The sequence below is a fragment of the Manduca sexta genome, chromosome 27 (assembly GCF_014839805.1).
Source record: "Manduca sexta isolate Smith_Timp_Sample1 chromosome 27, JHU_Msex_v1.0, whole genome shotgun sequence".
In the NCBI taxonomy this organism is placed as follows: domain Eukaryota; kingdom Metazoa; phylum Arthropoda; class Insecta; order Lepidoptera; family Sphingidae; genus Manduca; species Manduca sexta.
In genome coordinates this window covers 3,310,296-3,324,778 of record NC_051141.1, presented here as the reverse complement: position 1 = coordinate 3,324,778, position 14,483 = coordinate 3,310,296, and the positions used below count along the sequence as shown (strand labels likewise).

Sequence of the window (14,483 nt, the reverse complement as noted above, 5' to 3'; positions counted from 1 at the left end):
TAAATAAATTAACCTTATTATCACCTTGGCATGCGAAAGCGATTAATATTAATGGCAATAAAAAAAATAACCTTAAAAAAAATAAAATAAGAAACAAACAGTAAGAGCTAGCTAGCTAGAAGTTTTGCGGGATAAAAGTCCCGCTCTCACTATTTTGGTCATAATGGCTTCCTCATAAAAGTTGGATATACGCATTCGCAGACTTTTATTTAGAGCTATTTAAGACAAACAATCTTACCATACATCATCTTTCTCTAACTTCAAAGGTTTATGCAGCGTAGGCCAAGATAGCAATTTTTTTCCGAATTACTTGGTATGTACCGTTATATTATTATGACCAAAAATTACACAAAATCAATATAAATTATGTTATTATGATGTATAACCATTATGACAGTAGAATTTCATCCAAATCCATTCAGTAGTTTTTTCGTGAAAAAGGAACAAACATACATACATCTATACCTCCATCCTCACAAACATTCGCATTTATAATGTTAGTATGATTTTTGTTTTTTTAAACCAATTTGGATGCTGATATCCAAAACAATGTCTTTTTCGTATTATTTTCTGTTACATTTAAAATGCTTATTGTAAAAAATCAAACAGAAAATACTCGACTGCAACCCATCATATTATGCTTTTCCACTATTCAATATTACTTTATCAATTTTTGTAATCCACTTTAAAAATTTCAAAAGCACATTGTTGCGTTGTACGGACATTCAAACCGGATTAGTTTCCACATGCAGCATACGTGGGATTTGTTTTCGAACGCATCATAGTCTGAGTTAACTTTATTGGCTAACAACAAGGCTTAATCTATGGATAGAGCCGATCGAAACAGGTTTATCAATTACGTATTCCGTTATAGTTTTATGTCGAATTCATCAAAACGATTATCTACGAACGTAATTTTTTTAAAATCAAAACATACTTAAAACTGGCTATTTGATATTAAATCGATTTTCAGAATTAGTAAACCGAACCGCCTGCGTACTGCGCATCCGGCCGAACCGCAGATATTTTGTTTTAAACAACTATACAAACATAAAAGCACGCTTTTATAAATTCGTTCTATCGCCATGACAAAGTATACTGACGATACGAATTGGTCAAATAGTAAAATATACTTATTTTTAAAGTATAATATCGTAATGCATGGTATGAATATTATTTCGGAGAAGTTATTATAAGGTAAAATTTACGTTTGTAAACATAATTGGTTTACCGTTTATAAATTTAGCTAGCAATTATTTCTACAAGTATACGTTAGAAATTTCCAGGTATAAACCAAATCCGAAATAACGAAAAAAACAATGCGACCATGCCCCATATACATAAATAGATCACCGAAGACTCTCGAAGCGGTCATGAATATCGCGGTGTGTTGCAACGCGGCACAAACATTATTATGCACCCGCATGCGCCGTATCCTTTATTGGTGGACAATACGATAGTTTGATATGTGGCATATGCATAAAATTCTTGATCTGCGCTTGTGGAAGAATGGAAGAAGGAAGTGATATACTCTTCAGTCGTTTTCAAGAAACGATCCCAATCTTAATCTTCAATCCGAATTCGAGCATTAACCAATCAAAATAAGTCATTTGTAAGCGTGTCAAATAAAACTTTGTCCTGATTGGTTCATTTTTGAGATAGATAAAAAAATCGATTGGGATCGTTTGTTAAAAATGGCGCTAAGACACTTACAAAAAAACGAATTGTAATTTATTTATTGGTATACTGCGTCGATGGCGTAGTTGTTTTACTGTACGATTGCAGTACTACTGTCTCGGGTTCGATACCCGAGTCGGGCAAAGTGACATTGGGTTTTTAAATTCAGTATCAGTACGGGGTCTGGAATTTGTGCCTGATATGGCGAGAGGCTAATACAGACATAGTACATAGAACACACAGCGGAAAGTAGGTGCACATGATGCGCCTCGGCCTAACTCTTCGGGGATAATGGCTAGAATATGTGTAGCTACATGTCATATCTGCGAGAGTCATGACAGACGTAACTTGGGGTCGAACGCGAGAGACTGGCTACAAGTAATTTCCAAGCCTACTTACTGCTCACAACCAATTAATTGCATCGCCACTTCGTACATTTAAGACAATAATTATTTAAAAAATGTATTTTCCAGATCTCTCTGTAAATTACAACGTGTAGAGTCGCCAATGACTGTCTTGAATAATAAAATATGTTCAACAAGCGATACAAATTGCCTGTAACAAATCAACTCCTTACTGCATAATGTGATTGACATAACCATCTGATTCTATTGAGACGGGTTCGCATACTGCGGCTTCATTTAAAATTATATTAATATCAAATTACTTAGTTGTGTCAACGAGTTTGTGCGCCATATGAGTTGCGTCATATTTTGCATTTTTCTTAAGATTTTTTATACTACTGCAGTTGTTATGTAAGGAAAAGTGTTCAACAAACCTCTCACTGAAGAAGGGTGGGAGAATAGTGTTTTCATAAAATAAAAAATTTGAAAGAAATCTGTTTAGTAATTTAAAGAAACGCGAATAAAACAGACTAATGTATTACTTTATTTGCAGATAAATATTTTTTTTATTTGATTATAATTAATCGTAGTTAATCTGCACATGAGTTTTTCGACATTGAGTTTAGTTTATACATACAAATAATTTTCGGCAGTACTAATTGCAGTTCGGTTTGCAGGAAATATATTAATAAGTTAATTAATTGGCAACTTTTATTTTGATAATATATAATTAGTAATTATACCATTTTTTGTAATTATATGGTTTTGTTTAAACTAACGTGCTGATCAGATTCAAAGCGGGACCCTATTCAGGAAAGAAACCATTTGTGTCTAAGTTCCCGTGTAGACAACAGCTCAGTCGCAATCGCAGGGAATCTACGTCGTATACAATCAAACATAAAACCTCTGAACCATCATTTAACAATTATGGTATTTACGATACCAAACTTACACAAATTCATTTTGATTATCTGCCACATCTGCAACGTCGCGTGGAGCTTAGATTACCAAATATGTTGAGCAACATGTTGCGCTTGAAATGTTGCCTGCTGAATAGTCAGTACTTACTTGTTGCTGTTTAATCTCTCCGCTCATGCCGGCTTTCTGATTCTTGTCGAAGAGCAGGTTCACGTTGCTTTGAGGTGATGCCAGGAAACTCAAGTTGATCTCACCGATGCCGGGTACGTTGAACTGCTGCGTGTGCACGGGCTAGTGACAATAACGTTCCTTTTTCAAATATTTTTAGAGATCTATAACCCCAAATTAGAAAGCACGACTCAATACATCACAATACGTTTCATGTGATTATTTTAAAATAGATTTACATAGACGATTCTAAAAGCTTACTGGTATAACAATTTTACCGGTTCCCTCAGTTTTTGGGTGGTAAACGGATATACTGTATTGTTCACAGCTCGGAATTTCAGTGGTTGAAAATTGCATTATGGATTCGCTGTCAATTTCAGTCGAAATTTACAAATTAAAAATTAAAATTTGAATCAGTTCAAATAAACAAATAATTTACAACCGATAAAAAGAAAGACGCGACCTTTTAGCTCCCAGTTTAAACATCGACTAACTATAAAATATATGAAGTCACCAAAATAAATCTCAAATTTCCTTCTCTTTACAATGTTGCTTTTCAAATCTCTTAGTAAATTCTTATTGTTCAAACAAAATTCTTAGATGATGAAACGGAATTAGCTACAAGAAATCATTGTTTATTTTATGATCTCTTGTTTTAGTTTCTGTGCAATAAAAATGTGATAAATATAGTGTACACTCGGATGGACTGAATATATAAGATAGGCATAAAAGACGTATCGGAATCCAACTTCTTCAATGTTTTATGAATTCTGTTGTGCAATAGGTTCAATTCCTAACACTTAAGTATTTACTGGAATAGTATAATTCAAGCAAAAATAAATAAATACTTTATAAATGTAATTTGCGACTGTAAATATAAAACGGCCACTTTCAACAATAAAAAGTTGATTTGTCAAAACATACCTGCAAAAACTTTTGCTGTTGCTCCGGCTGCTGCGCAACTTGCAACAATTCCGATTTCTGTTGCTGCTGTTGTTGTTGTTGTTGTTGGAACTGTTTTTGTAGCTGTAACAAATGATAACATTTGATTGTTGCGAGCAAAAATACGAGCGTTGGGAACTTTTATCTTCAATAGTGAAATGAATATGGCCGTCTGTAGTATTATTATAGTTAGTTGTGCTTTACTAGTAACTTGGGACTTTGTTAGCCAGATTGAGATTGAAATAATATGTCCTTAAAAAATTAAATGACTATACATATACTAAAATTATGACATGTTCCTTGTCTGTATCTTAAATATTTTCGGAAAAAATACATAGAAAACGCGAGGTTCAGGAAAATATATATTTTATATTCTAATTTGTTTAGTTAGTTCCATGTTCCGACTACCTAGGATTCGCAGTTCAGAACCCCAACAAGGGCTTCTGTTATGAGATTAATTACACCCTGGAACTCATGGAGTAAGTTCGCTACAGTCTAGCACGCTATCATTGGCGTACCATTGGTTGAGTAGTCGTAGTATAATTTTTGTAAATCACACTTACTAATTCCTCTTGCTGATTTTTGATATGTTGCTGCAGGTGTTGGTGCTGACGCTGTAGCGCCTGCTGTTGGAACTGTTGTAGCTGCTGTTGCTGCAAGTGCTGCAGCTGCTGTTGCTGCTGCAACTGCTGCAGCTGCTGTTGCTGTTGCTGCTGGATTATCTGCTGCTGTATCTGAATATAGAAAAATGTGTGTATTAAATTGATTTTCTCAGTGTATACACATATACTAATAAAATATTACATAAAAATCTAATAAATAAAATCGTATGTCGGTTATGCCATAATGGTTATTATGTCTATTAAATCATTTACGGTTGGATGATAATAGCCATTTGACAGATCCGTATTTAATTATGGAACATGGAAATAACCTGTAATTTATCATCCTCTTCTTTTTGATTCCTGTATCGAAACTCGTCGTTTTGGTTGTGGTTTTCTGGCTCTGATTTCGGCTGCTTAAGCTCTGGTGGCCGTCGGTTCGCGTTGTTTTGCTTATCCAAAGCCAATAGGGTATTAGCAGCTTCGTATTTATCTTCGAAAGTGATGCCCGCCTTCTCGGCGAGAGTCTCTAGGTACTGAAGCGGCCTCTTCGCCGGCTTTATCTGCGTTTTAGACTTATCAGCCTGATTGTTGCCAGGTGACTGTTTCGGTATGGTTTTAGTTATAGTGATACTGTTTTTATTGCACTCATCTTTCTTATCGATTTTTGGCTCTAGCGTAAAATAATTTTTATGATAGTTGTTATCTTTATCTTTGTCGCTGTTTAGATTTCCGTTCTCTATAAGCGTTATAGTAGTGGAATTGGCAACTTTTATTGTTTTGTCTTTGGAGTCGTCTTTAGATTGTGCGGACTGGTTGGAGCTGTGCGAGGGAGACAGCAGCTGCTGGGCAGGCACATGCTGCGTTACTGGCACATTGACGCTCTGCAACTCAGAGGAGTGCAACTGTTTGTCAGGTTTAGAGATCTGTTGTTGGTAACTAGAGCCCTGCGGCTCTTTTTCTTGGTCTTTTTTCTTTTGCGCGTTGTCTAGGATTTCAGACCTGCAAATAAGAACCAACATTCATGTTCTGCAGACATTTGCTCTACATAAGCCTGTGCGGTTAAATAGTTTTTAGTCACGAGGCGTTTTAGTAATTAAATGTTGTAACACGCAAGAATTACGCACAACAATGACAGAACACAAATGAATCTTTTGGCGTATAATAAAGTGGTTAGTCTGCTAAAGAAATATTTTTAATTATAACGGTTTAGTCTGATCTGGGTATGCGTTTCACGAAATAATTCGTCAACTTATTTCTAAAACATTTATATTTCGCAGTAGGTATGTAATTAAGCCAAACTAGCATCCTAAATAGTAACCAAACTAATATGTTATTGGTTTAAAACGTAACCTAATAACAAAGAAACTTATCCCCAATGTAATAAAAACGTACCAAGACTGGCCCAGGAGTCGGTGACGCCGTGACGCGAAAACCAGTTTATAAATTATTGCCTGCCTGTTTGTATACGTAACTGGTAATCAGGTGAGTGTAAACTTGCAGACCCTACTTCCTTGCCTTGAAATATGCATGAGGGGGAATGTTATTACGTTCATCCTACCTGCCCTTAGTACAGGTTGATTGATCAATCTTATTATTAAACGGAGAAGATATGAAATAGTTAATAGAATTTGGTATTCAGATTTTGGTGAATAAGTTTTTATTAGTTTTCATGTAATTATGACATCAATTAAAGCTTTAAAGCAGCGAATGTATCTTTTAATCTTATTATTAAACGGAGAAGATATGAAATAGTTAATAGAATTTGGTATTCAGATTTTGGTGAATAAGTTTTTATTAGTTTTCATGTAATAATTACATCATTTAAAGCTTTAAAGCAGCGAATGTATCTTTTTATGTTATTGTAATATTCACTGCATTCTGTGATTTTATTTCGGCATGTACATAGTTTATAGTTTTGTTTGTTTCCATGTTACAATTTAAACGTTACTTTTTTCGTATTTTGAAATTTTAATTATCGTTCACTAGAAAAGATCGTGAGTTATAGACGTTATATATATTTCAATATAACCATAACATTATTGCTATAATCTTTCCCATTGTAGGGCATAATAATATGAGAACTTTACTTATATTTTTTTTATCGGATTTGCTGGGTGTTTGATTGATTCCTTAGGCAGGTATTTCAAATCAAGAAAAATTATAAATTGTCTCGAATAAAACTCTAGCTCTATGTTTTAACTTTTAATATACATTTAAAACCACTAATTCTAATGTTGCATACACGCTAATGGATTTTACAGGGAGCAGTCAACTGTGGAATAATAATAAATAGTTAAAGATTAGCACAACAAAGCCTCAGGCCTCTACATATAACTATGCCTTTCACTCCTATTGTAACTTCCGAATAGGCTGTCTCGCTTACGCGCGCCGATAACCGCCCGAGGTAACACGAAACATTAATCTACTTAAGACAAGGACAGCGACATCGCCACGCTGTGGGGGCAAAAGAGATAAATTACACCCCGTTTTTATTTCTTAATTTATCCATGATAGATTTCATGGCATTTATGTTTGAAATTGAAGAATTAAAAATTATACATAAACAAGTATTTTAATAGAAGATGACACTAATCACCGGGGTCTTATAATTAGTCACACCCATGATTCACCGTTCCTATGATGGTTAAAAATATTCTTACAGTTATGATCGGGTTATCGCAAACGAAAAAACTTAAGCCTCGTTCTAAATGCCTGTTGCGGGGCACACTGCTAGGTTAATACCACCTTCGTTAATGATTTACATTCTAGTGTTATGTGATTTAGTAATGTAATTTTTGATTAGGTATATTTATTTATGTAGATTATATAAGTATGTGTAAATTCGCTTACGTTGTTACGCAAACTCGACTTACTCAAAATGGGCATGAACATGTGCGCATATTTTCTATACAATTATATGTAATTGGCTAATAACAGTTTCCCTAAAGATGCTTTATTATTTATACACATGAAGAGGTAAAATTTTGAAGGTTTGTATTTAAGGTGTAAGTAAGCTCTAGAACTGTCTAAAAAATATTTGAAAAAATCACAAATGGAAAATTTGAGCAGGTTTTTATTTATCAAAAATAAATTGCAGCACTTTTCACTCTTAAGGATACATTCAGGAAACATGTATAACCTATGAATATATAACGCATGGCGGTCGATAACCAGCGGGTGCAATTTCCGTAGCAGTTGTTCCTGGGACGGAACTCCACGAACATTGGCCCAACTTACCAAATTTTCAATAAGTTTGGCAGTACAATATAGCGCCTCACTATAACAACCATTGCTTATAACACCCGTTTGTACACATTAACGAATACATTACCTCGCGGTTTTTTGTCAGAGAATATTAAAGGAACCAATATAATTGATTTAGTTCGTGCGGTTTTATTTGTAAACGTTTATTTAGAACTATTTAAGGCAAACAATCCTACGGTACATCATCTTTGTCTAACTCCAACGGTTTAGGCAGCGTACGCCAAGATAACAATTTTTTTCCGCCTTACTTGATATGTATTATTATATTATGACCGAATTACACAAAATCATTATAGATTGTAGCCTATGTGTTATTCTGATATATAACCAATATTACTGTATAGTTTCATTCAAATCCGTTCAGTAGCTTTTTCGTGAAAGAGGAACAAACATACATACATACCTTATTACATACATCACAAACTTTGGCATATATAATATGAGTAGGAAGTAGGATAAGACAATCAACGAAAATTGTAAGGCTTGATGTTTCATCCAAAACCAAAAGTGACATAGGGACAGATACCACGGCAGACTAAACTAGCTATAATTAAACAACCCGTACTATATGTAAGGGAAAACAGAGAGGAGTTAACTTTATTCATTGCATCATTAATAAACGCACTATCCTTGAAGAAGTGACTTATTTACAGCCGTTTCCAGAAACGATCGCAATCTCAATATTCAATCCGATTTCGAAAATGAACCAATCAAATTAACTCATTTGTAAGCATGTCAAAAATATCTTTATTCTGATTGGTCGATTTTTAATATAGATCCAAAAAAGCGTTACGGAGCGTTTAAAGAAAATGTGGTTGATCAAGTCAAGGATATAGCTCTGGGTAAATATTAATTGGGTATTATTAATTTTATGAAGACAATTTCATCGAACTCTTGTTAATTTATAGTCAAATAACAACTATGTTTTATGACATGTTTGAACCAAGCTAGGTCTAAATGGAGGTTTAAAATAACCACGCGGCTTCCCTTATACTGTCGTACAAAAAAATCCGGATAAAAAATCTATGTGTAGATTTCAAGAGCACTACAAACGAAATATTATTCTTTAACTATTTACACATGAGTTAATAATAATCGTAGATGTTTTAATTTTTATAACCGTAATTACAGTCCATGAAATAATATTTTCTAAGAACACTCAAACCTTTAAATTCTGTAGCATAATAGAGTTCATTCATAATAAATATGTGATGAGATGAAGTTTCCTGGAGAAATTGTGAAGCTTTATTGTTAAATTGGAGAGATTGATCAGTGTTGTATCGAACGTAGACAGGAGGGTGTATCGGGGCATGTCTGATTAGACTTTTGCACTATACGTATCCAATACTTTTAAAACACAATAAAAAAAAAACAATTATTGTCATGGGAAACAATACCAACAGAAATTTTATCGGATTAAATAATTACTTTTATATTTTACAATTTTTAAATCGCTTGCTTTGTTTTAAGATTGTCACCAGGGATCGTAGCCAAAATGCCTTCCCTCAATCGTTAACGCTAACGTTATTTATAGAAATGATATACACCCTAGCGATAGACTTATCGATATAGGGTAATGCATTCCCATCTTTTTTCTGTTTTCTATAAGCGTTAACGTTGGTAGAAAAGCATCTTGGATACGGACCCTGTCTAGCGACGTGACCCTTTGATCGTTCAATCATTTATTAATCATCATAAATCACTAACTTGAAAGATGATTTAATCTGCTCCTAAAATTTTAATATTCATGTGATTAATTTGTTCTATTTATTTTGTTTTTTGCTCTGTTCTGAAATCGTTTGCATTCACCGAAGAACTTAATTCTAGTCTAACCGTATTATAAATCCTATTTGCAGACAACCGTGTGTACCTAACATGTCTGTGAATAAATGTATAGGCGCAAAGGTAAATGGGGAGCTTTAGCCCTTGTAATGAGTCCCGAATGATCCAGACTGCGAATGACATCCCTTTGCAACAACACTGACGTTATATTGGACACATTATTTGGTCTCCCACTCATTCGTTGCACATATTAATTTTCGACATACATATTCTGTTATCCATTGTAATATTTAATTCAAAACTCTGTGTAATTCCAGGAAAGTTCCCTTTGGTGAAAGTTATGCAACAAAATTAATGTGGAACTGCGATTTATATGAAATTTTACATTTGTTTTAAAGTTGAAACCCACGCATGTTACTAGCTGTTGTACGCATGGGTATAAAATTTGCTACAAAACGCTTGGTAGTTAGCAAAATATTGTACATCATATTTAAGTCTTTCCTTTTATGTAATTGGATAAATGGTTTAATGAACATTTACCACTTATTAATAAAAATTACTATGTTACCAATAGATTTAAGAAAATCTTGTGTTGCTAAGTTTAATGACATTTAACGTTAGAGGAAGCAAGACGAAACATTATATTACTACCAGCAGTACCAAAAGACGTTATCCTGCCTGTCTAAGAAGGAAATAAAAGCATAGGACCCGAGTACAGCGCCCCACAAACACATAAAAATTCATCATAATCGGTTCAACGCTTTAGGAGTTCAGTAAGTTATCCACACGTACAGAAAAACTATATAATATATGTTTTATATATATTTAAAAATAATAAAACAAGTGTCGCTAAATTCACATTTCTCAAATACGCGAACTGTTAAACTCCATTAAATAGTCGCTAATTATTCTAAAATTAACCAACTTTATAATCAATTTTCTATTCATGTAAAGCTTCTACAAAGTATTAGAAAACTTTAAAATAAATATGAATGAAATCAGCCATGGCGTTCTCAACTTACGGCGTGACCAAGAAAAATAGGGATACATTTTTAACCGATTTCAAAAACGGAGGAGGTTCTCAATTCGCCCGTATGTTTTTTTATATAATATGTTGATCTCAGACGGTAAGTATACAAGAATAATGATAATAATCATTTTTAGTTAGACCCTTAGTAGACGCTAGTTCCGTAGCATAACATGAAGTTATTGACTGGCAAGTTATCGACAACGTAATGGTGTAGACATACATTTGTTTTTATAGTTCCATAGTTGAAAGACGTGAGATTGTTATATTAACCTGCGTCTTCTTTGTACGATTTTCAAACGATAATATAATAATAATACTAGCCCTATATTACTCCTCTGTACTGTACTATTCCTCTGGTGAACACGGGCTTCCTGTACTACTCAGAAGGTTAAGTTAACCTCTGCCCACCAAACGTGCCTAATGGGATTAGGCAGACCTCACATACCCTCGCAATTTATATGAAATATTCTCAAGTATTTAGGCTTCCTCGGGGTATTTTCTTTCATCGTTTAAGGAAACGATAATTTATAAACAAACACACGCAACTTCAAAAACTCAGAAATGTGAACCATCAATTTTGATCCTTCAGACATTCGTCACGCCAGACCGTTCCATTCCCAAATATATTACTTTACATTGTATTAATAGGTAGCGTGCTGAAATCATAATTTTTGTTATCTACATTCAAGCTATAATTGTTAAAATAATACAATAGTTTCATTTGTTTGAACGCGCTAATCTCTACCTCTAAAAACTGTTTCTATTCTAAGTATATATTAACTCACTTATATAATGCACCTATCCAGAATTACAAGTATTTTTATATAAAACAATACTAGCAGTTACATGCAAAGGTTATAATAAAGATAAAGTATTAACGAAATCCTCAGCACTCACACGACTCACATTTGACGATTTTATTATAATGTAACAGAGAGCCGCGCGGGGCGGACTGGTATCACAACTAATCTGATTTGCATGGTATTTCCCGCTCGACTAGGCGGCACATATTAACCGTTCCTCAAATTTGCTGTAAGCGGAAAACGACTTTTATAATAATTAGTTCTTGTGTTTACGCGACTAGGCATTGAATTAAAATTATTTTACGGATTTTATCGAGCTTCGCCCCGCAGTCACTCCCGTGACCATGAAGGTTGCAAAGTCTTCGAAACGTCGGAAGAAAATTATTATAAAAAAGCGCGATAAAATGAATAAAATAGTTTTATTTTAATGTATTTTATAATGGTACTTATACTAACATCAATAAAAAGTTAATTTCCTGTATATCCTATATTATTAGTACATGAAATAGAATTGGGCTTGAATATATAGTATTATTATGTGAGTTATATGTTAATACAACTTGTAAGCCGTTTGTTTTATCGAAATCAAAAGAATATTCGATACGATTGGTGCAATTGAAGAAATGTCTTGAGTTCTAATAATGTAAACATAAAAGTTTAGAATGAAAATTTAATAATATTATCCAGTGATTTTTCATAACTCATTGTAACTTTCCTAGCCACAGCTGCGGGTACACACTAGGTAATGAATTAAATAGAGCACGGCATACTCAGTATATTTGTAAAGACATTAATGTATCGGAACACCTTTTATGTTAATGAAACATAACCCCCGCAGTATGGCCAGTTTTTATCATAGAAGCCGTTGGGAGTAAATGTATGAAAGGTCGTTACTCAATTAGATGACTTTGTGGGTCATCCAATGTTTTATAGTCTTATAGAGTATACCTTATTTTGTTCGTAAGAACTAACAACTTACGCAATCAGGAAAAAAATCTCAAATTTTGGTTGGGTTACTTTCAACTAAGGGAACGGGGGAGGGGAGTACAACGCGGAAATTTCTTATAGTCATATGTATCAGAATTTGTATTTTTATTTATTATTTGTGATTTTTAGATGCATGTGTTATTTAATAAATAAATAATTCAGTACGTCCAAAACTATGTAACTATTATTGTTGAACTCAGAGGAGACAGCTAACATATCCCCACTTCCTCCCTCCCATGAGTTGATTGCAAACTATAACTTGACCTTGCAAGCTTGATCGTTTCGTATTCACATATTTTTATAATCGACAATATGCAATCTTCAAGAAATAAGTAATGCCAAGTGGATAAAGAAGACAAAGGGAATTACTCGACTTTCGTTGAGGTAGGCACACAACAGATGTTGGCATATTGTATTAGGCCTCGATCCGCATAAAAAGCACTGAACAGAAAATAATTCCTTCCTCATACCTAATGAGCTACTTGAGATGATACAAATTTAAGAGTATTATGAACTTGCATGCTATAATAATAAGAGTAATTATAACGAAAACACAAGTTTTGTTAACCGTATATGTGTTTAAGTAGCAATTAAATTATGTGAAATATTTAGTTAATTGCTGTTAATGAATTATTTAATCGATTAATGTAAATAACATTGTATATTTATGTAAATTTGTTGCAAGATATTTTAGAAACGTCTCGACTTAAGTAACGACAAACTCTTTTTGATGAAGATTCCTTGTACCAAAAATTCCTATGTTTATATCTACTTATTGATCAGTTTTCATTTTATGATGAGAATACGAGCCGTATTTTATTTGAAAGTGCATGTTAATAAGTTCAGGTTATTATCGGATATTAAGGAATAAATATAATAAAACTATTTAAAAGATCTTTTTATGATTTTTATTTTTAATTTGTTAATTCTACTAAAACACACAAAAAAATCGTAACATACTTTTATTTCAATTAAAAACCTTTGCATTAGATAAAAAATCGTTAATTAGCATATTTTGTCCAGTAGCTATACCTATGTCAAAAGCATCCACTCGTGCAACGCGAAACAGCTCTCAACATTTAAACACTTCAGTCAATAAATAATTAAAAGCTAAAAATAATATCACTATTTGCCGAGACATTCTAGATGAAACGCAAGCTGATTAAATTTCTATATTGGATACTAAGTACTTAAGCCATCTTAGTCTGCTTTGAGAAAAGACTTAAGGTGGTAGCTCAAGGTCCATTTTCATACATTTTGTTTCGGCTTTAATCTGGGTAACTAAACAAGTATTGGCAAGTAAAGAATTTAAATTCACGTCTAGTTAGTGATTAGTTCTCGCAGTTGAAGAAAAACGTAAAATAATTAATAATCATGGATATTTCGGCCTTTAAAATTTCGTCATATTAAATTTTAAAGGCCGAAATATCCATGATTATTAATTATTTTTACGTTTTTCTTCAACTGCGAAACACTAACTAAACTTGCCAATACTTGTTTAGTTACCCAGATTAAAGCCGAAACAAAATGTATGAAAATGGACCTTGAGCTACCACCTTAATATAGCCAATTATTTTATCAATAAAGAATGCAATGAAACAAAAGATAATCCTCTTAAGAAAAATAATAACTTAAGTTATTCAATTGCAATAAAACAATAATGGCTTTTTAGCATTAGGATTGCCATTTCTGTCTTCTGTTTAAGTCGACCAAATACAAAAGTCACTTTAATCTATTTTCCCAAACAAATGGTAATAGAATGAGTACTATTACTACTTACATTAACTCTTTAATACGACAACTGTCAGATTAAATATAATTGACACTTATTAACCAGGCCCTAAATTAATGAGTGAATTTTTTCAGTAATTTCGATTTTTAGTTGGAGTAAGGGAATGAATAATTTCAATATATATTTATGTTATATAAACAAAACATGTAAAGCTACCTTACAAATTTTAAA

At 33.1% G+C, this 14,483-nt stretch overlaps 1 protein-coding gene across 11 annotated transcripts in view; it reads right to left on the bottom strand.

Moving 5' to 3' along the window:
* Window positions 1–14,483, bottom strand: part of LOC115444870 (polyhomeotic-proximal chromatin protein) — a 59,317-nt gene that overhangs the window by 31,031 nt on the left and 13,803 nt on the right. For all 11 annotated transcript variants that reach the window (XM_037443869.1, XM_030170827.2, XM_030170830.2 and 8 more), the window contains exons 2-5: window positions 4,984–5,653; window positions 4,613–4,783; window positions 4,032–4,133; window positions 3,090–3,230 (exon numbers count right to left, since the gene is read on the bottom strand). In XM_037443869.1, the coding sequence (XP_037299766.1) occupies window positions 3,090–3,230; window positions 4,032–4,133; window positions 4,613–4,783; window positions 4,984–5,653 (1,084 nt within the window). The remainder of the gene's footprint in view (window positions 1–3,089; window positions 3,231–4,031; window positions 4,134–4,612; window positions 4,784–4,983; window positions 5,654–14,483) is intronic.